Source organism: Seriola aureovittata, chromosome 10 (assembly GCF_021018895.1).
Source record: "Seriola aureovittata isolate HTS-2021-v1 ecotype China chromosome 10, ASM2101889v1, whole genome shotgun sequence".
Taxonomy (NCBI): Eukaryota; Metazoa; Chordata; class Actinopteri; order Carangiformes; family Carangidae; genus Seriola; species Seriola aureovittata.
This window is the reverse complement of record NC_079373.1, coordinates 11,679,969-11,702,668: the sequence shown is the minus strand read 5'-3', so window position 1 is coordinate 11,702,668 and position 22,700 is coordinate 11,679,969. Positions and strand designations below refer to the sequence as shown.

At 44.6% G+C, this 22,700-nt stretch overlaps 1 protein-coding gene across 2 annotated transcripts; it reads left to right on the top strand.

Moving 5' to 3' along the window:
- The first annotated feature begins 3,103 nt into the window (after nt 1-3,103).
- Nucleotides 3,104-22,270, top strand: tle3a (TLE family member 3, transcriptional corepressor a). Of its 2 annotated transcripts, XM_056387448.1 has the most exons (21): nt 3,128-3,579; nt 4,088-4,235; nt 4,789-4,889; nt 5,112-5,175; nt 6,570-6,614; nt 10,717-10,779; nt 11,061-11,165; nt 14,805-15,009; nt 15,434-15,441; nt 17,007-17,129; nt 17,286-17,336; nt 17,439-17,591; nt 18,068-18,200; nt 18,311-18,486; nt 18,620-18,693; nt 18,783-19,032; nt 19,493-19,740; nt 19,869-20,016; nt 20,121-20,271; nt 20,509-20,585; nt 20,889-22,270. In XM_056387448.1, exons 2-21 carry the CDS (start codon nt 4,212-4,214, stop codon nt 20,994-20,996), a joined length of 2,307 nt encoding a protein of 768 aa, XP_056243423.1. In that variant the 5' UTR covers nt 3,128-3,579; nt 4,088-4,211; the 3' UTR covers nt 20,997-22,270. The 2 variants fall into 2 exon arrangements, with proteins under 2 accessions (XP_056243422.1, XP_056243423.1); XM_056387447.1 differs by lacking the exons at nt 15,434-15,441; nt 17,286-17,336; nt 17,439-17,591; ... (7 more) ...; nt 20,509-20,585; nt 20,889-22,270 and having other exon boundaries at nt 3,104-3,579; nt 11,061-11,135; nt 17,007-17,082.
- Nucleotides 22,271-22,700: the final 430 nt, after the last annotated feature.

The window sequence follows — 22,700 nt, the reverse complement described above, 5'->3', positions numbered from 1 at the left end:
TTCCACCACACACTAGGCCCTTTGTTGCATGGAATGTGTGTGCATGTGTGCGTGCGTGCGTGCGTGCGTGCGTGCGTGCGTGCGTGCTTGCGTGCGTGTGTGTGTGCGTGTGTGTGTGCGTTTGTTTGTGGATGTGCAGTATGTAAGTCTGTGTGCATTTCCATACATGCAGCATGCCAGCACAGTGATGTGTAAGTCGTTGCAACACAAACTCGAGCCTTTGCAGTAACAGGGCACTCATTTTCTGCTTCATGAACAGGAAAGTAAGGCTGCATGAGAGAGAAAAATACCCAAGTCATTTATTAACTGGAAGTCACATTAATGAGCCAATACTGTGTGATCTCCAAATACATCCAATATGGGTTCAGGATAAATAGTTCCACCATAACGCTGATCTTCGCCTCGCTCCTCGCTCTCCGGCTGCAAAACCATGATTTCAAACAGTATACCTAAGTGGAGTAACACCAAATTTTCCACAGAAATGCACAGTATATGGCAGAGTTATAGTTACCTTTGGACAATATGACCCTAAAGTAATTGTTATGTGGTAGAAGCAAAATATTTGCTCACTAGCTGTATCTGAGCTATGTGGAAAGTGAGTTGCTACTCCGTTCAAAGTGGCAGGAGGAGGACAATCCCTGCTCTGTCAAGAATTAGAGCCACCTCTGCAAATAGGCCAGTGTGTAATGCCTGAGGGTGGGAGTTTCACTGAGGCTGGGGTTTCCGTGTAAATAAACAGTATGGGGGTCTCAGTGGGCGGAGGGCCCCCTCTCCCTGGGGTTTGGCCTGGCCTTTTGTTGCCTTTAATCCAAGCACTCTCTATTGAAAAGCATGAGGGGGTGCCTGGCTGAGATTAGCCCGCCAGCTCTTGTGTGTGCTTGAGTTTCTCACAGACTGCCTCCATACTTTTGGAAATAACACAGTTATCCCACATCCTCAAGGTGGCTGACAAGAATGACAAGTAAGACGACTGCTGGGCAATCTCAGACCTTAACATGACAAAGTGACCTTAGCATTCCCAAAAAGCTACTGCTCCACTCAGTATGAGACATGGCTGGTTGTTTTAGTCACTTTATTGGTTGAGTTTTATTTTATCATAAGAAGACCTGATTCACGAACACAAATATTAGTAATATATTAATAGTGAAAAAAAGAGAGAAAAACATGAATTCAATACAAGATGAAGCATAAGCATAAGCAAGTCAATACAAAACAAAGCAAATAGTTTTTCATAAAATTTATGCTTTTTCAAATTTTATTCTCTATGCACTGAAAAGATTTGGATCCAAAAGCACTATAGCTTTGATTTTGACAAAACCTAGTACAGTACTTATGCCAGCCTCTAGTACTCTCAAACATCTGTGAGTAGGCAGTCTTAGACATTGATAAACATGACTTTCTGCTAAATACTGAACGCTGTTTGAAATATTCTGACGATTTCAGTATCCTTTACTTAAATGTGTTCCTTACAATCAAAGACATAACAAATCATTGTATTTTGTGTAATTTGTACATATGCAGGCTGTTTGATTATATTGTACAGACCATACACAGATCAGACTTTCATTGATTTAAATTAGCTATAATTGACTATAATTAGGTTGAGTATTGTATAAGATTACAAGTTGTACATGTGTAGCCTAAAGACTCCACATGTCTTGTCTTTTGTTAATTTGTCAGCTTTGACTGTGTTATATATTAAAAGACTGGAGATAATATAATTGGTCTGCCATTTTTTTTTTGCATCTGGTGTTGTTTTTCTTCATTTCACAGCCTTGCTGTCACAGCTGACAAAAAACATACAACTAATTTAAATAGTTTCTTTTGTGTCCATCATAAAAAACAAGAAGACAAGTGTCTTATTTTTGGTTATTTCTTTATTATGGAAGCATTAAATTGATTCATACAGCATGTCATTAACATTAGGTTCGTGTTTAATGTTATAACAAGTCGATTGGCCTGTGATAAAGGTACACAAGATCCTTTTGTGTGCTCGTTGCATAGGCCCATATGTAAAGGAAAACTACAGGTTGTAATGTTACAACTGTTTGCATGCTTCCTTTCTTCCTTTGTTTAATGTAGGCTCTCATTACCACGTGGTGGTAACAGATTGTTTGAACTGGAGAGAAAAGCCATTCGGAGCTAATTAAGCAGCCATTCCCGGCTCTATTCACCGGCAGAGGACCGAGGAGCACAGGCATTTGTCAGCGCTTGACCCCGCGTGGTATTGATTGACAATGCTGCTCCGTGAATGACAGACTCCACGCTGCTGGACCAATGGGAAGCCGGTGAGTAAGTGCACCGCGCCACCATTGGACGAGAGGCCTTAAAGCCGCAGAGGAGTCCCACGTGGGGCAGAGTTGAACCTTCAAAACAAGGCGGAGAGGCGCAGCGCTCAGACATGGCTGATGCTCATATCAGACAAAGGCAATCATCTCCTCTCTCCCCGCAGTGCAACTATCACCCAAATGCTGATAGGTAGGCGCGCGGATGTGTTGTGCAAGAATCACGAGAAACTTAAAAATGAATGTCGAGTCGCCCCCGTTGTTTCAGTTCGGTGGGTATCGTCGATCGATTGGTCATTATTGTGTCCTTCACGGTGTCCGTGTGCGAGTCGGGGGGAATTAAACCCGAACATTTCTACTTTTGGTGGATACTTTAGATATTTCACACGAACATCGCTTCACATTTTATAATCGTGTTATACAAACAACCCCCCCCCCCCCGTTTCCTTGTATGGGGATAAAAATTCAAGTATGCTTGTTGCACCGCACACCTCCCTCCCTCCCCCCTTGCCGCCACCCCCCCCCCCAGGTCCCGCTGGTGGTGGTGGTCTCACCCAAAAATTCATCAACTTTATTTGGGCGGCAAAAAAAAAAACAGGCCTAATGAAGCGCGGATGTGGAATTTGTGCTGTCTCTGTCAAATTTGGATATCACCGTCGGCACATCAATGCCTGCTGTTGTTGTTGTACACGGTGGGACGGACGGATGATGCCTTGTGGATCCGCGGGATGATGTCATGTATCGTTGCACCCCACGTGGGGGCTGTCGCTCTCCGATAGGCAGATGTGACCGTATTCCTTCCGACTAATCCGATTGGACAGATAGGCGCTTTCACGGCAGTTCAGCCCTGCTGCCTGTGTGTGGCAACCGGGGTAAGCTGGACAACTGGGGGAAATGCGAGATTGTGGAGAGTACCATGTTACGCTTTTAAAGAATCTCCAACCTACTCGAGTCGGAAGACAGATTTTGGAAGCATATTTATATATATATAGCCCATATATTTTTTTCTCTTTTTTGGGATTAACCAGCCACAAAAGGCGCACATTCCTCGGAGGTTCGCGGCGGAGAATAAAGTAGTTTAATCGAGCCCGACCGCACCAAATTTTCTCCCAACTGCTCCCCCAGTCTGGCTGGGTGCGCTCCGGAGAGAGAGAGAGAGAAAGAGAGAGAGGATGCTTGTCGAGATCTGCGTCCACCACGCTTACATTACGAGGGATTAAACGCATGAATTACAGCCTGCTCTGTTTTTTCTTCAGGAACAAAAGTCGGACGGACGGTTAGCACGCACGTACGGGTATGTATTTAGAGCTGTTTCTTTTTCAGTTTTTTTTTGGGGCGTACGCTCAACAGCGCACCGCTTCCACTGCTTTCCGCCGAGTCAAACAGTAGGTAGAAGCCAGCTGCTGTCGGCTCTGACCGGCCTGTAGACGTCCAAGAGCGGGGTTTTGATCATTTGACGAACATCGGTCAAGATTAGAGTCAACAACAAGCGGATTTGATGCGAACATGTAAATTCCACGGAGGAAAAGTAGCCTCGTTGTTTGACCCGTGTTGTGTTTGCATCAGTTTAAATTATAAATTGAGATATTTTTGTATATTGACTGTATCGCTGACCACTGACCGAATAAGGTCATCAAGAAGACAGAAGCGCGGGACTAGTGCTGCTTTTTTAAATTGCTGTACCTGCCTACACTAACTGGGACTACTTTGGTGTTCTGACTACTTATTGGCAAACAACGTGAACTGTATTGTGTTGGGTTTTTTTTCGTCTATAGATTAAACCGCGTCATTTTTCAACACAGGGTTTTCACGACCTCCCCTACCCCCCACCCCTGTCTGCTGAGGCTGGCGTGGCTGTGAGCAAATTTGAACCATTTTGCCAAAGGACCTGCACACTGGAGAGATAAACAAAGGATACATTTCAAGATGTATCCACAAGGCCGACATCCGGTAAGAAGCGCTTCCTCTATACTTACTATAGCTCACATATTTATGTGACAACACTGATGTTGACATGGTGCCTGACTGTGCTGATTCCCACTGAATCTGCCCCGCAAAGCGTTTTCCACCTTATAATTGCAGCTCATCAAATTTCTTTATGGTCATATTACAATGCATTTATGCTACATCAGAATGTGCACTTAGTGGTAAATGGATGCAGATGGTTTGCATGCCTGGAGATGTTTACTCAGCCATGCACTAACATATGACTCTGCTGAATATGAGGACAGGTGGTGGTTTTTATTCATTTTTGAAACTGGATTTCATTTTCAGTGTGGAAGCTTTTTTATGTTAGTTTTATTAGCTTCTGGGGGTGTGAAGCAGACCCACCTGCTTAGTCTGGTAATGTGTTACTTGTGTTACTTTACTGCAGAGGAGATATGATCTTCAAAGTATTCTAATGTGAGAACTATTAGGCAGGATGGGACATAATGCAGAAAATGATGAATAACTGTTACTGTTACTAGACTGATGTGATTTCTTTTTGACAACCTTCTTTCAGCCTCCACATCAGCCCGGTCAGCCTGGCTTCAAATTCACCGTAGCAGAGTCTTGTGACAGGATTAAAGATGAATTTCAGTTCCTGCAAGCCCAATATCACAGGTAATGAATACAAAGAATATCACCAAAGTATGGCAGAGTCAACATTTACTCTCTATTGAATAGTAAAGGTTACGGCTAATATTTGGTTGTTGACTCCTGCAGGAATGAAAAAGGAAAGCAGTTTTTTTTTATCCTCCATACACTGCTGTCAACTGGTTAAGTGTGAGTGTGTTATTGAAGTGATAGAGACGCCTGAAATTGACACCTTGTCTTCTATTTTAGTCTTAAGGTGGAGTATGACAAACTGGCCAATGAGAAGACAGAGATGCAGCGCCACTATGTCATGGTAAGATTATGTTACAATAGGGAGCAATTATGGTTCCAAATTGCAAGGCTTGTTGAAGATCTAGTTGGGGTGGAGCGAGACAGGCTATTGTGATCACCTGTGTGGTGGTTAGGGCGGGTTGAGTGTCAGGTACAGGCCTGTGAAAGCCCCCAGGGGGGTTTGATGTAGCTGGTTGTTACGGAGAAGCTCTTCCTGACAGGCAGGCGGCAGTGTGCTGAGGCTCCATTATAGAGCGCCCCTGATCTCCAAGGGTCGACTGCAGCGTTGCCCTCTGTGTGTGCTGATCTGATTATTCTCCTAGGAGACTCCACGCTCAGACATATGCATGGCCATAAATTAGGTGTGAGCTGATGGTGGAGGGCCAGAGCTGTGTGTGGGAAACCGCACCACGGCAAACAAAATGGAGGACGTGGAACATGCTGCAGTTGACTTCGCAATAAGTCGATCTTTGTTTTGTGTAAACCTTAATTATTGGCTTTCAATTTAGCAACCATTTGGAAAAACATAGGTGTGCCTATGATGCGGGAATTTAGTTGAGACGTGACACAATCTGAAGGTTCTTCTGTGGAAGTGTACTCTGTTGTCCCAGGTAAACACACCGGGGATGACTTAAACCAATACATGCAGGCTTAAGTTAAACATTCTTTTCACAGGAAAACAACATGTCAGCCTGACAGGGAGGAGGTTAGGTAAACATGTAGAGAAGTATACCACAGCCAGCACTGGGTGTCAGGTTACGCTACGGCTGTGGGGCTCTGATCTCAGACAGAATGGCTCTCTTGTTTGAGAGTAATTTTCAAAGAAGCTAATGGACTGAATAATGCATTGGCCTCATCAAATAGACGCTGACTGGAAAGCCATTTCTGCCCTGGCTGCCACTTGTGGGCTCCACGGATTACATTTCAACCAGACAGACTGACCTGGCTTGAAATATCAAGAGTGTTGAGCAATCATGTTACGCTAAGTAAACAGACATCCTCGAGATCTGAGAGCTTCAGATGGTGATCAATAAATCTAACCCTCTCTTCTCTGTGCCCACACTATAAACAACAAAATATTGATTTATCGGATATTTGCTGTCAGCTGCTCAAAGAACTTTTTTTTTTTTTTCGGATTGTAGTTCATCACATTTACCCACAGAAGCTGGATTGTGTTTGGTTTCAGTCATACTGTTCAAAACCATGTGATGGTGTAATTAGTACAGAGATCAACTGAAATATTGAGTAGCTATACACTGTGTCTATATTATTTTGAAATCATGATTATGACTCAAAAAAAACAAAACAAAAGCTACTTCTATAAGAATTACTTTTTTAACATTTAGCACAGCTTGATTGTAAATGCAACTTTATCAGTGTCATTAATCAGAATCTAAATCTTTGCTTTCATTCCAGTATTATGAGATGTCCTACGGGCTGAACATAGAGATGCACAAACAGGTAGGTACCGTCATGTTCCTCATATTTTTCAGCTCAGTGGTTTTCCACAACGTCAGGGGATGTGAGACCCAGGAGGAGCCGCTTATAGGCTGTGAACTGAACTGAGTAACGGTAATAGGCTGTAAACAGACGGATCTATTGCAAACAAACAAGGCAGCAAACTTGTATCACAACTTGCATAATTGCTGTGAGACTTTTTTGAAATTTACAAGTGGTGTAAAGACAGGATTTGTCTCAGCCTTTTGATAAGATTAAAGGTAGACTTTGGCAGGCTCGGCATTTGACTTATAATGATTAAAAGGAGAGGATTGCTGAAAGGTCAGTATTTCTTCTTAAGAGGAACTGTAATTACAAGACGGGGGCAAAAGTCCTTTTGTCATTTATTGTGCCCTTATCTTCATCAAAAGATCCTATCACGTATTGCTCCACTGATCAATCACACTGATGCCTGAAGAGATAAAGATGGTATGAATGTGTAATCCTGAGATTCTCATGCTCTTAAAACAGCAAGGCTGTCCCCACTCTTGCCACAGCCTTGCTTGGTTAATGACAGCATTGGAGGCATGGCGGATTGGTGTGGTAGGGTGATCTATCAGTGTCTGGGCTGTGTGTCACACTGCCACATGTCTGTCAGGGCTCGGGTCGCTCTGATAGCTTCTGTCAGGCACTTATCGCCAACCAGAGGGAAGAGGAGGGGGTGGGAGCCGGAGACAAGTTGGAGAATAGAGCTGGGGGAGGGGCAACAGCCCAGCTCTGTGTAAACAGGTTAATCGACTGATCCATTTTAGCGCCTGACTTTTATCAGGAACCTCAACAGAGCTGATGGAAGCGCTTGAATAATTCATCAGTGGGGCCCTAACCTGCTGAACGGAGTGTTTGTGAGCAAACAGTGTGGGCCCGTCCATGCAGACTCCCCCAGCTTACGGCTCAGGCGGGGGAGGAGGAGAGGACGGGGAGTGGTTAACAGGCAGGGTTGGGATGGATTATTGGATGCACATAGGCATATTATTTTCCTGCCAGGAGATTTATTCCATAGTGGGGAAATCCATTCCTCTAAATGTGCCTTTTTCATTACTGTGCAGGGACATAATTCACATTTCAGAATTCACACACCGACACAGCTCAAATGGACTGATGTGGCGGTGTTATCTGATCCCTCTCTATCAGACGTGACAGTCTGTAGATGCAAACAGCTAATTTCTACTGCGTGATGTCAGCTAGTAATTACCATCATCTGGTGCTTGTTTCCAAGAGCTGAACGGGGTTTATGGGCCTGGGTGCCGGTGAGGCTCAATCAGAATCTGGCTGTTATCTGTAGTCGTAACGCAGACATGAGACCCATGGCTGTGGGAAGCATTTGCTAAGTAGCAAACTATCTGCCATAGTCAGGGTCAAAGCAAACATGGTCAGCCAGCGGACTGTCAGCAGTGCTCATACAAAAGAGGCGTGCAGTGAAAAGTAGTTGGAGAAACTTGTGGCTCTCCAAACCATCAACGCTCCCATATCCCCAGTCTGTCATGTGGGACTGGACTGGACTTTAATAATTACAGGGTGTGAACTGTTGGGTGTCAGATCCACTTAAATAAACATGAAGCTATTACATTTGAAGATGTGGCACAATGAAGAAGGTTCTGGTTTTATGCTGTTTTTGTTAGAAAGTTTATTGTTTTAAGATTGAAGTCATCTTTTGGACTCGAAATCAGCTGACCGACTGCTGCAGCTGACAAGGTTAATCATGCTAATGACTCATGCATCCATTTAGGCAGGCCTTCGGCATGACTGAGATCAATACTGATAACGTTAAATGCCAAATCGAAATTTATTCTGGATTTTCTTCACATTAACAACGGCTCGAAGGCCGTTTGCAACATCTCAGTTTAGTGGAAACATGAGTTGCTGTCATCTTGGACAATTGGGAGGCCCTTTAAATCTGGCTAGTCAAGTATTGTTTATAGATGGATCATGTGACCAGAGCCACCCGTTGTTTCCCTCCGTATTTAATACTCATCAGTGTCTCGACTCCATTTTACCACTGCTGATAGCAACAGGCGAATACCTTTCTGCACACCATTGACAAGCCAGCCTGAGAGTGCTCTTAAAGTGGTGCTACACAGGTCCGAGTACCTGTAATTGTGTAGCAGCAGCGCAAAGCTGGCCTCTCAAGGGCCAAGCTGTCATCTACTTAAAGTGGCAACAGCCCCATTTTTATCTGCCAGCAGAACAAAAAAAAGTACTCCCAGCACTGCACTGTATCTATTTTGACAGCAGTGGCGAGCTGAGTTGATGCCTTTTCCATGTATTTACATGTTGTGTTGTGAGACTGTAGAGTGTGCCAGTTGTTTAGGGCACAGTGGATCAGGCACCTCCTGACCTTTCCTAGCCAGCTGTCACCATGACACTAAGCTACATAGGAATGGACTGTGCGCTTCCACAAATCCTGTCAAATGTTCGACTGCTATTGACATGGCTTATCTCAACAAACATGGATTATACTGGCTCTGTAGCTTTTCGACTATTTCTGTGGGCCTTCTTGAGCTCTTGCTAGAGCACTTACTACATTGCATTAATACTAATGCCCATAAAACCTTTATCTAACCCTTTCATTGCTTCACTGGTTGTAGATCTCATTTATTGTGTGTCAGAGAAGACTGGAGTTTTCTGCACACAGTAATCAAGTTATAATCAGTATTATCTTATGGACTGTTGTACTTTCTGTAACACATGCTACATATTTGTCTCACATTATTGCCTCTGATCCCAGGGTTTACTTTGTTTCATCTGATATTTCATCTTTAGCCTGTTGTTTGTCCTGCTGGCTTGCCCAGCTAAGTGGCTATCCATGTTGCAGCTCGGGTCAGCAGGTCTCGTTCTGTTGGACATTACTCTCCAATCTCTCTGGCTCTGTTCAGAGGTAATATGTCTGGCTGCCAAAACTGCCTGGCATTTCTGCCATGTGTAATAAATAAGCTGGCAGTCTGCAAAGTACATTGTGTGTGCTGCTCCAAATGAAAAATCGGAGAAAATCCCTGTGATGTGTTTGTGTTCCGCAGTGGCCCTGGGTTGAACTGCAGCTCATAAATTCCATAGATGATGTAGCTTTGGCACTGTTATTTTTCTGCTCCCAGTGCTGAGCTTGAACCTGAGAGTCTCATCTCCCATCCCTGGAAGAAGAAGGAGGCAGAGCAAGCTGGCTGTGCAGTGTTTTTACGGGGGGGGTGGATCACACCCCCCTCTGCACACCTCCTCCCATTGCTCTTTTTATCCACCATTCATTTGCTACGTTCATGTGATCGACAGGCTGAAAATTCAATTTAATGACCTGCCTCCAAGCACGTAATATGATTTTAAAGCCTGTTACGGTCAAGCAGAGGTGCCATTTGCATAATGATCCCAGCAAGATAGGGTTGCAGCCGTTGCCATGGCAGTTGGTAGACAAGCAGAAGAATGGAGGCAGGGCTCTGTGGATGGATGGGAGGTTGGGAGGGTGGTGGGCTGGGCAGCTGATTGCAATGAGAAATGGCCTGGCCTTCAGTCTTGGAAAGGCAGAGGTCTAGCACTGCACTCTTAACACTTACAGGCTGGTAGTTGTTTTCTAATGGTATTGATCATAGATTTGAGGTGTGTTGCCCTTGAGGTCATTATGGTTTGTAGTCTTTGCTCAACTTGCAGTTATAACCCCTGATGTAAATTGCTCACACTGTCACATGTAAGTAAACAGTGCAGTCTGGTTAGTGGGCCTCACTTCCTGGGGTGTGGTTGTATGGTTTAACTCGGAGGTTAACTGCAGGACAGCGCAGTTGCAGATGAGGGGAAGGAAGGCAGAGTGAGAGAGGATCCTCTCAACACAGCAGCACTCTGCCTGCTCATATCCGTTTAGCATGGAGTGCACTCTCAGCACAGCTGTGCTCCATCCCCCTGGGCTCTCCTAATGTTTTAAATATTTCAAATGTCAATATCACGCTGTTTAGAGGATGTTGAGTCAAGCAGTTCTGATTGCCGCAGCAATTGACTTAATCGGTGTAAACATTAAAGGCGGGGTTATATGAAGTCACTGTCTGTTTCATACTTTAGCGTCTCATTTTGCTCCTCTTTTGTTTTGCAGACGGAGATTGCCAAGCGGCTCAACGCAATTTTAGCTCAAATTATGCCTTTCCTGTCACAAGAGGTGAGTTTTGAATGTGGCTCCGAACCAGTGTCACAGTTAAGTCCTAAAATAAAGTTACTTATTGTTGCCTGTATTCTAAAGATACTACTTCAAATCATTTTCAGGTTAAGCAATTTGGAGTAATTGTGTGTAGCATTTGCCCTCAATTTTAAATTGCAGCAGCACTATGAAAATTAAGTGTGAAATTCCCATATAAGTGTGGTGGGATGAGTGAGTGTGGGTGTGTGATAGATGTAAGCTTGTCCCAATCATCTTTTTTTTTTGTAAATGTCTTCCCACAGCACCAACAGCAGGTTGCTCAGGCAGTGGAGCGGGCTAAGCAGGTGACTATGACCGAGCTGAATGCTATCATCGGGGTACGTGGACTTCCCAATCTGCCTCTCACCGTGTGTATACCCCCTTTTATTCCTTTATTTGACCTTGGCTAGAGGCAAACCTGCACATAAGATGATCAAGATACTTTTTCACAGCCACGTCTTGTTCCTTCACCAATTAGTCTGAACTGTAATTTAATCTAATACATCACCTGCTAAATTTATAGTGCAGATTTGCCTCTTCTTGAATTAAATGTGTTAATATATTTTTTCCAGTTTAGAACTATATTCTTCACCAATATATTTACACAACAAGTGTAGCCCTCAAGAGCTGCTCCGTTGCTCCAGCTTTGGTCTCGGTGGCATCTTCACTGCCTTGTTGTGTGTTTATAAATGCGAGCCTGAGAGCTCTTGAGATCCCCTTCGCGGCCTGTATTGCTTTAATTGGCTAAGGTTTTAACGAGGAGCCTCATCCCTCACTGCTGACCTGGATAGCTGTGGGAATTAGGAGGCTGAGGGTGAGCAGAACACAGCCAGCGCTGCAAGCTCGCTGAGACAGTACAGACAGCAGTCAGCAGTCACAGCTCCGCTGCACAGTTCTATTCGCACACCACAGCACTGAGCAGTAATGCATGGCGTTCATCACTGCTTCCAAACACCATCTGCTCCTCATTGATCAGCTGTTTTCACCCTGCCCATTTAAAAGAGAAGTGATTGGTTTGACTCTCAATACAAAGTTAAGGCTATCAGTGATCTCATTACTACAGTTGAATCTTGCAGAGTCTTTAGCATGCATAAGAGGCCGGGCCAAAACGCTGACTTGATGACTAGAGGCACATATTGGAATTCAATTAATGCCCCCTTGGTGACCTTTTGTTTCAGGATAATTGCTCCCTAGAATTTGTCTGAGTAGGTGTCTTGAGGTGATGGAGAGCTGTTTGTTTTTTATCTGCTGGACTGAAGCAGATGCTTTATTACACTTTCACCAAAGCGGAGCAGCTGCAAGCGGCAGTTGTTCCCTAAGAAAAGCAAATTTGATTTGTGGCTCCTCCTTGTGTGTGTTTTCACATTTGGAACAATATAATATGGGAATATTGCTGTACTTTTGAATTGGTAGCTGCGATCCTTTCACTGTGGCAGTCTGTTGGTCCTCGTCCATAATTTCAAATTAATGGCATTAAAAATCTACATTATATAAAGTATTGGATGAGCCCATTCATGATTTTAGTATATGGTCCTATTTGGCGCTCGGCCTATTTTATGAAACAGTCCAGCCACCCAAGTCACGCTGGTTGCTCATGTCAGAGGAGGTGGAAATGTAGCTACTGTATGTTTTACGAATACCCTTCCATTAGTTATTCATCGAGGAGAAGCTCTGTAGGCATGCCAAAATCCTCATGCATATTGTAAAGCAAGGTGGGGTGAAAGAGCGTGCCAGGCAGACAGGCAGCATCCAGGAGCCAGCTGCATGCCTTATTGATGGGGCTGAGGGCCATTAATAGGATGCAACTAGGGCAGCTGCTTGCGTTGAGATGAACCTGACTGGTGGTTCTTCCTGTTTGACTAGAAAACACACAAAAATATTCAGATAAGCCCACCTTTATCCCAGCAAGTGGCCACCTGGATAAACCCACTCTATGGCTTTGTTTTAAAGGGGCGTTGGACAATGAGTAAAAAAAGACTTTTATCTGTAACCCCATCAATTTCAGTTTATAATAATGGAGAGAGCGCATCTAGAGCAGCTGAAGCCCTGACCATTTTCTGTCCTCCTTTTCAGCAGCAGCAGGCTGCCTACCCTGCTCTCATGGTCAGTGGCATCTACAAATAATTGTGTGCGCCATGCTGGTGTTAATGGACTTGGTTTGTGCATACATCTGGGCTTGACGGGCTTGTGCATGTTGCATGGCACTTCTCCTGCCCAAGTGCTATGCATTTCACTCAAGTTAGTTTAGTTAGTACACTAGAGACTACCATAATACATTTGCTCAGTTTTGCCTGTGTGTGTGTGTGTGTGTTTTTTTTTTTTTCTCCTGTAGCTACATTCAGCCTGAGAAAAAAGGGGCAAAGAGTCGGTCTTTATCATGGAATATTAAATTAGAGGAAATAGGCCAGACTCCTTTCTTTATTTATTATTGTCTTCATTTATGGCCCTCTAATGAGGGCTCTTGCTGATCAACCATGCATATTACCCATCAGTGCCTCATTAAACACAATGAGCAAGGATGGCTCTCCCCTGCCAATGAACTGGCTCCTTAATTTCCCTCATGGACACAATATTATAACACACTCACTTTCGCTCTTGCTCTCCATTCTCTCTCCCTCACTCTTTCTGCCCTGGGTATATTTTGTAATTGGATTGACATCTGTCCTGTGGAGCAAAGGACAAGGTTGCAAGTTAAAAACCTCACTAGTTTTCAATCTAGTCTCTCTACCCCTAGGGTAGATCATGTAGAAAGCAAGAAGCAATTAAAAACGCCCTGCAGATATGATTTTTGGAGACATATTTGAGCAGTATGTGCCCTTTGTAACACCCATGATTGAATATCTAGGTTTTAAAAAAATGAATTTAAAAGCAAATTCCTAATGAGTTAAAGTATTTCTAACTACGTGTTAGAATAATGTAGTTGAAGTGCTTATGTGTTGCACCACTACCGCTACCCAGTCATTACAAAGTGCCTAATATGCCTGAAATGGCCATAAATGGTCACTGATTGAAGTCTGTCTTGTAAAAGAGAGGAGGTCCATGCTGTAACAGCTGCTGAATTATTCAGCTGGCTTGTAGACGGGTAATAAATTGCTGATGTTTTTATTGGTGTCTCAGCTAAGTATTATTTAACCTTGCTTTAAACTGCTTACTCCCATGCTGAGTGCCTTTTAACTCCCATCCATTTCCCTGTGCCTTTCAAATATTGATGGTGAATATTGGAGGGTTGACTGAGTGCCAGCATGGGACCCCTGGTCCTGGCTCCCGGAGCAGCCTTCCGGACGCACACACAAACACACACTCGAATGCTCAGAGTGAGAGGGAAGGATTGCCAGCTCCCAGCACTTAGTGTTCCCTCCGTCTCTTAAAGTTTGGGTGTGCAAATGATTCATGTTCTGTTAATCCAGGAACGTGAATATGAGAGGAGTAAATAGACGCTGGTTGTGTTTTTTGAAGTGTTTAAAAAGCAGGTAGTTGTTTAGCCCACAGGCTGACAGATTCCTACACAGCTTCATGTTCCTTCAGAGAATTGCTCAACTCACTGATGGCATTGGAGTGCTGTGGTGCTGCAGTATGAAATGTGCTAGTTTACCTGAAGTGAAATATTTCCTCTGCGTTAAGCTGCGGTCGAATCAGACTTTGCTTTGCTCCTTTCCGTACATGTAGAATGAAAAATATTTTTTATTTTGTTTTCCGCTCATCATGCACTACTAACGCTGTGTGACTGAGTGTCTCGAGCCCTGCGTCTCATGCGTTAGACGCGCTGAGCAGTTGATTGTTAGTCTACTCTCCTCAGCACAGATCTAGGGCTTATGCCACCCTGGCCTGGTATGGAAATAGCACTGAGGGGGATTGCTGTCTGATCCCGACAGTAATAGATGTGTGAATGTGCTAATATCATCTAGGGTTTAACTGATCAGCCTCATGTTTAGTGTGTGTGGTTTCGCCTTGCCTTTTCCCTCTGACCCACTCGGTGTCTGTCTGTCTATCTCCCTGTCTGCTTACAGCAACAACAGCTCCAGGCACAGCACCTCTCCCATGCAGCTCACGGGCCTCCGGTCCAGCTGCCACCTCACCCCTCAGGCCTGCAGCCGCCCGGCATACCCCCTGTGACGGGCTCTGGATCAGGCCTGCTGGCGCTCGGTGCCCTGGGCAGCCAAGCCCACCTCCCAGTGAAGGATGAGAAAAACCATCATGATCTCGAACACAGAGGTGAGGAGTTCAACTCAGACATATGGCTGTCCGATTAGGCGTTAGCTGCTTAACCAGTTTGTTTAGAAGAATTGAGAAGTGTATTAATTTTAACATCACATGGATGTTAAACAGGGAAAAACCAATTTAGTGCGGAGTGCTTCTCACTCTCTAGAGCAGAATCCTGGGGCCCTTAGGTGAGGAGCACATCCTGTCTGTTCACATTCTGTCTGGGTAATGAGCTGGTACATTCCCAGCCCATGACTGTATAAGCTATTCAACAGCTCCAACACACGGTGATAAGAGGGGCCTTGTGCCCCGCAGTCGATTCTCACACGTTCAGCCAGAAGCATCTGTTATGATATGCTAACTGACTTGTTTTTCTCTTCTTGCTCCACTTGGTTTCATCATCACCTTGGCCACCATTGTTATATCTGCAATACAGAGAACACGGTGAGTGTCCGAAATTGCAACTATTTGTATTTACTTATTTATTTATTTTCTTTTTTGCAGGGCTTCGTGGTTTTATAATTCATTTTCTAATTCATCACATTTTTGTCTCCACTGCAAATGTCAAGTCAAAGTTCTTGCTAACTGCATGCCAGTGTGTTATTTTCATGGCCTGTTTTAATCTGCTTTCAGTAAAATTATTAATTAGAGAGAGAGTTTGAAATATAAGTCCTGTGTGTTTAATCCAGAAGGGAAATGACTGGTATCATGCTGGAGAGATTAGAGGCCTTGTAATTTCATCACATTTAAAGAAAGACTTGGACTTCCCCTTCTTAAAGGATTTGTTTGATCCCTTCTACTGTCTCCCTTGTTTACCATCTCACTCTTTCTCCTCCTTGGCATGTGATGAATATTTATGAACAAAAATGGAGGATTGTTTTGTTTTCTTTCTCTCCACCCCGTCTGGCTGGAACTGCTAAAGCATTTTATTTGAATGGCTGCGATCTCTGATGGCTTGTGATGGGACTGTGAGATTGTGTTTCTGTAGGCCGGGCCAGCTGAATGGGTGCAGTCATGTCTGAAGAAATGGAACTCCTGGGGCGATTAGCAGGCCTGTTTTGTTTCTGTGCTCTTGTCCCAGGTCATCTGATAGCAGAGTGGTGACTTTGGTTAATGAGTCACGCTAAGCATCTCTTTAAAAGTCAGCCATTATGCAGACAGTGGCTCTTTGCCCGGACTGCTAGTCCATCGGCCATTGTCCACCTCTCTGGGCTGCTGCTGACTTAGTCCATGTTGTTGCTTTGGTCCTCAGAGGAAGGGACAGAGAGAATCAGGAGAACTTGGCAGGTTACAGGCAAATGGCAAACTCCTATGAAAGCTGCTGGACACCTGCCTAGTTCCTCCCTTTCTGCTGGCGTCTGGAGTGAGCTATCCCAGCTTGTGTGGGCAGGCGGGCTCCATGAAGAAGCACCAGTCAGTCCCACGCTGCCGTGCCCACTGGCAGGATATAGATTCTCTTGCTTTATCAGAGCTCAAAGCCTGAGCTGACATGGTGCCTAAGCGCGCTGCAGCAATCAATGCCCAATGCCCACAACATACACTTTCTCTCCCTCTCCCTCTCTCTTTCTTTCTCCCTGTCTCTCCTCACCTCTCTCTCTCTCTCTCGTACTTAGCCTGACTGACTCCAGAGAAAAGGCCCTCTGTTCAGCCACAACACACTGCTCATGTCCCTGTGAGGCTGTTTGTTGTCCAGTTATGAGGAGGAGGGAGCCCAGCTCAGAAAACAAGCCCTCCTCCTTTCAGTTCAGATAACGGCCCATTCTGTTGTGTGGCCAGGGACAGGCTTGTGTGTGAGATTGGGCTTGGCTGGTGTCAGGGTACTGTTTGGAGCTGGCCTACAGCTGCATTTTAAGAGTCTGTCGCATCCATAGTTTTGTGAATGAGGCATTTTTAGTGTTTGGATTGGCACAGTGTGTTCTCTGTGAATTTGTAATGGATGAATGACTCACTGCTCTCTTTTACATTGAAAGAGGAACCCTTAATAAAGTGTTTGGGTTTTCTCTTTGCAGAATAACTCTATATCCCCATCAGAAAGCTTACGCACAGCCAGTGAGAAGCATCGCAGCTCCTCTGACTACAGTTTGGACTCAAAGAAACGCAAAGTGGAAGAGAAGGACAGCATGAGCAGATATGTGAGTCTTTAAAGGGATTGTTAGACATTTCTGGAAATACGCTCAAGTATTCCAGCAGCCCTCCTTTGGTTTTTCACAGCTTTCGTTTAAGAAAAAAAAAAAAAAAAAAAAAGATTTGCTGAGGTGACTAACTTGCCACTCTTTGTATTTTTACAGGACAGTGATGGAGAGAAAAGTGATGACCTTGTGGTAGATGTGTCTAATGAGGTGAGCGAAGCAGCATGAGATCGTGATATTGATAATAATATTGACGTGTGGTGAGATGAAGCTGTTGCATCAATGTGAAACTCTATTGTTGTGTTTCTCCAGGACCCCGCCACTCCACGCGCAAGCCCAGCCCACTCGCCACCCGAAAATGGCATTGATAAGCCCCGCCCTCCAAAGAAGGACACACCCAACAGCCCTGCATCAGTGGCGTCCTCTGGAAGCACCCCATCCTCCAAGGCCAAGGAGCTCAGTCATGTAAGACACCAAGAGAGTTACCAACGAACTAGGACAGAAAGGGGTTTAAATGAGAATTGCAGAGAGAGAGCAAAGGGATATGTGCAAATAAATCTAGGACGTTTTCTGCAGTGGATTAGGAATGGCTGTCGGTGCTTTAAGTGCATGACTAAACGTCAGGGATAATATTGTCCCGCATCAGGATCAGTTAGGTCTTCTCTGTTAATAGCTCAATGTATTTAACTATTCCAGGATTTTTTTTCCCCCCCTCTGCTTCACTAAAAGATTAAAGCCAAAGCAGTAAGGGGATAAAAACGGCCCCATCTCCATTGTGGCCATAATAGGTTTTAGAATAAATAGCAGTTTATGGCTCTGCAGGACTATGAGGGTTGTCAGAATTAGATTGGATTAAGTTCAGTTTGCTCTCAAATTGTCAGTCTGCACAGGGCCTGGTTTCCGGGATTGTGAATGTGCTTGCTCTCTCGTTCCCTTTGCAGAATGACAAATCCTCCACGCCTGGCCTCAAGTCCAACACCCCCACCCCCCGCAACGATGCCCCCACCCCTGGCACCAGCTCCACTCCCGGGCTCAGACCCATCCTGGGCAAACCACCAGGCATGGAGGCTCTTGGTTGGTACCATTCTCTTTCGTCTATAGCAACTGAGATAATCTTTTTCCATCCTTTCCCAATGTACTGTTATGCTAACATACCGATATCCTTCTCCTGTCTTTGTCTGTAGCAGCCCCAGCTTTGCGTACCCCTCTGTCCATCGCAGGCTCTTACCCTACTCCCTTTGCAATGATGGGTCATCATGAAATGAATGGAGGCCTGACTAGTCCTGGTGTGTATGCTGGTCTGCACATCTCCCCTCAGATGAGCGCTGCAGCAGCTGCAGCCTACGGACGCTCCCCTATGGTAACACCCTTTTCCTGCCCTTTTATTTAGCTATATTTGGGGATCACCTACCACATAGAGCGCAGTGTGGATTTTGCTGTGATGACTGGTCAGTTACAGATCCATTATTCAAATCTTTCTTGTCACCTTTCAGGGGTTTGATCCTCACACCCACATGAGAGCCCCAGGCCTTCCAGCAAGCCTCACATCCATTTCTGGAGGCAAACCGTAAGTGTCTCACCAAAGGTGCTATACTCATGCATTTTTAAAAACAGCATAGATGTTAGACACTAACACGGCTCCATCTCTTCCTACAGCGCCTACTCCTTCCATGTCAGCGCAGATGGTCAGATGCAGCCTGTGCCCTTCCCACCCGATGCCCTGATTGGCCCCGGTATTCCCCGCCACGCACGTCAGATCAACACACTGAGCCACGGCGAGGTGGTCTGCGCTGTTACAATTAGCAACCCCACACGTCATGTCTACACTGGTGGCAAAGGCTGCGTTAAAATCTGGGACATAAGCCAACCCGGCAGCAAAAGTCCTGTGTCCCAACTGGACTGTCTGGTGAGGAGGCTGCTGATTCACATTTTGCTCTTTTTTACACTTACACTTTTGTGCAGTTGTTTTAAAGGTTAGAAATTGTTTATGCACAACGTCATACCATTAACGAAGGGATAAGCCTTTGTTATACATTAGGACCAAAACAGACTCACATCCCAGTGACAGTTTGATAGAAAATGTACTGGTACACAAATTTAGCTGATGCTTTTACTCAGTGTTTATGTTAAATAGAAGAAAGTGTTTGGCACTGAACAAGGAAGAAAACGATAAACATCAAACAACCTTTCCTAAAAAATTACACTTGAAATGTTAAACTAACCGAATAAATGCAATGAAATAAAAACTTGAGCAGGTTTGTAGAATACCCTTAGGTTGGTTTATTATGTCATCTTCTTTCCCCAGATATATCTCTAGCTCCACTGCCCTGAACATGAATTGATTCCCTTTGTCCTCTGTGCAACAGAACAGGGATAACTACATCCGCTCCTGTAAGCTACTGCCTGATGGCCGCACATTGATTGTCGGAGGCGAGGCCAGCACATTGACCATCTGGGATCTGGCCTCTCAGACACCGCGCATCAAGGCTGAGCTCACCTCCTCAGCCCCGGCATGTTACGCCTTGGCCATCAGCCCCGACGCCAAAGTCTGCTTCTCCTGCTGCAGCGATGGAAACATCGCCGTGTGGGACCTGCACAACCAGACTCTTGTTAGGTTGGAAGAAAACACTTTTTCACTCTGGGTGGGCTTTGGCCCCACAACAGAATTTGCTGCTGTGTGTGTGAGTAATTTTAAAAGGGGATGTCAATAATTGTTTGTGCGCCATCTGACTTTGATTGTAGGCAGTTCCAGGGTCATACGGATGGTGCTAGCTGTATTGACATATCCCATGACGGCACTAAGCTGTGGACAGGCGGTCTTGACAACACTGTTCGCTCCTGGGATCTGAGGGAGGGTCGACAGCTGCAGCAGCATGACTTCACTTCACAGGTACAACACAGAAGAGATAAATAACACCCACAGACCTACTGTAGAGGGTGGTTTCCTTTTTAGCCCCAGAACTGTCAGTAATTACTGTTCTGTCCCGTTTCCAGATCTTCTCCTTGGGCTACTGTCCAACTGGAGAGTGGCTTGCTGTGGGCATGGAGAGCAGCAACGTGGAGGTGCTCCACCACTCAAAGCCTGACAAATATCAGCTCCACCTGCACGAGAGCTGCGTCCTCTCTCTCAAGTTCGCCTACTGTGGTATGAACACACGCACATAAATTGAGGGGGAGATAATGCTGACTGTACTGAACTTAACCGCAGAGTGGCCTTAGTCTCACCTATTTTATTTAGTGCTAAAACCGCAGTGCCCTTTTTACAGTCTGAATGTCTATTGTGTTCTGAAGGTTACAGACCTGGCAACTCTTCATTTGTAGGTAGTTTTCTCTCCGCTTTGTAGCTCAAGGAGGCCTGATTGCACTGTTGTTTTCTTTGCAGGTAAATGGTTCGTAAGCACTGGGAAGGACAATCTGTTGAATGCTTGGAGGACTCCTTATGGCGCCAGCATATTCCAGGTATGCAGATCAATACACTGTGTCTGCAGCCAGTCCAAAAGTATGCACAGTTGTCTCTGGGAGGAAGGGCACAGCGACCGCTGCCTGACAGGATTCTCCTATCAGTGAAAACTGAACCTGAATTATTGACCTGACAAAGAAGTCTTTTTGAGGGGCATCAGGCCAGAACTTGATGTCACTGCAATCTAATCTTGCCCTGTAGTCAGCTAATCTTCTCCACTTAACTTCAAATGTAGTTGAGCATGTTAACTCCCTCCTAGACTAAAATGTTTTTGTTTTTTTAATCTTCTTTTCTCGAAACAGTCCAAGGAATCCTCATCTGTCCTGAGCTGTGACATCTCGACAGACGACAAGTACATTGTGACAGGCTCTGGTGACAAGAAGGCCACTGTATATGAAGTGATCTACTAGAGCGGACTGCTTTGGATCGGAGCACGTTCATGCTCATGAACAACAGACTCTTCCTCCATCTACCTTCCCTCACACAGACAGCATGGATGTTGCCTGCAGCCCCGGGGTGGATGGGCAGGAAGTTTGGCAGTGCCAGACTGAAATGGACGTTGGTGCTGTTGTGGCCCTGGATGCCGTGTCTTTCGGCTCTGCCCCTCCTCACTCATACAGCTAACACTTGTACAGTGAGTGCAGTTCCCCAAGGCACTAAGAAGAAAATAATGTCTTGCTGTTTTTCTGTTTGTTGGATATTTCTTTTTTTATTCGTCCTTTTTAATGTGGAGATAAAGTTCCATGACACAACTAGAAGCGGCGCTTCACTTTGGAGCTTCTCCTTGGAGGTCCTGTGAAAAGTGTACATAATGGAGTAATAAAAGGCCTTTTATAGATTTATATTTTGGTGTCCAGTTACGCTTGTGATGGTTCTTTCTTGTTCTCTCCGTGATTTTCTGTCCCCTCTGGGGATGGAAATTAGATTAGGACTTTGTAAGAGGATATTCTATTTCAGTTTTTCCCTCCTCTGCTTTTTTTTTCATGTTCGTTGTCCAGAATGACCTTTTCGGAAATCTAATTTGGATTTTTTTTCTCCTTGACAACGATTTTTTTTTTCTTCGCTATTTGCTGTAACACAGAACACAGACGTTTGTCCAATGGATTTTAGCAGTGGAGAATTCTGGAAATGCCCTTTTTTCAAACTGGATGATGGAGAAAATCATGGTTTCCAGTTACTTCTACCCTTTGGCCCTGATCAGCAGAAATTCAGCTTTGAAATGAAGACCTATTCCTGAACACTGGCTGCTTTCAGTAACATTAAAATGGATGATTATCAATTGGAGGACTGATGGGTTTTATGGAGAAGCAGCTGTGACTTGAGTTCAGTCTGGTGACTTGACTATTGTATGAATCTTCATTTTTTTTCCCCACCCAGCAAAGTTTAGTCATCAGTCTGTAAGAGTTAATTATTGCCTCTCTTGTTTGACTCTGTGACTGATATGCAAGACTTACATGGTTACTTAGGTGGTGGCGGGCAAAGCCATTACCACATTTGACATTTTGGGTATGCTCTGTTTGCTTTCTTCAGTAATTCATAATATTCCACCACAGTCTTCTCATAGACAAGACTGTTCTCTGCAGAAACACACGTTAGACTGTGTAGCATACACGTGTCATCATCCCTAAGGATTGTACAGTTGGCAGTTGTTGATAAATCAATAAACTGTTTTTATATAAAATCATCTTGACTGAATTTCTATAGTGCTGGTGCCTAACTGCTGTTGCACATTTTAAAGAAAGTTTGACATTTTGGAAATCATGCTTTTGCGTTTTTGTCAGGAGGTAGATGAGAAGATCAATACTGCTCTCGTGTCTGTGCCAAAAGGAAGCAGCTAGTCGAACTCAGTCCAATCGCAGTAAAACACACCAGCAACTCACAAATTAACACGTTGTATCTCGTTAGTATGAACTATTATTACTGATATTTTTGGCATGGTGCAGGAACCTCCTGCTTTCTCTGACAAATAACTGTTGCTGTAAAACCACAATGTGTTGTTTTTACACTTTGATTTTTGTCCAAGTAAAACAAACAACAATAATGTGTTTAGTGGTGTACATTAGATGTGATAGTAGGTGGACTTTGTTACCTTTGGACAGAGCCATGCTAGCTTT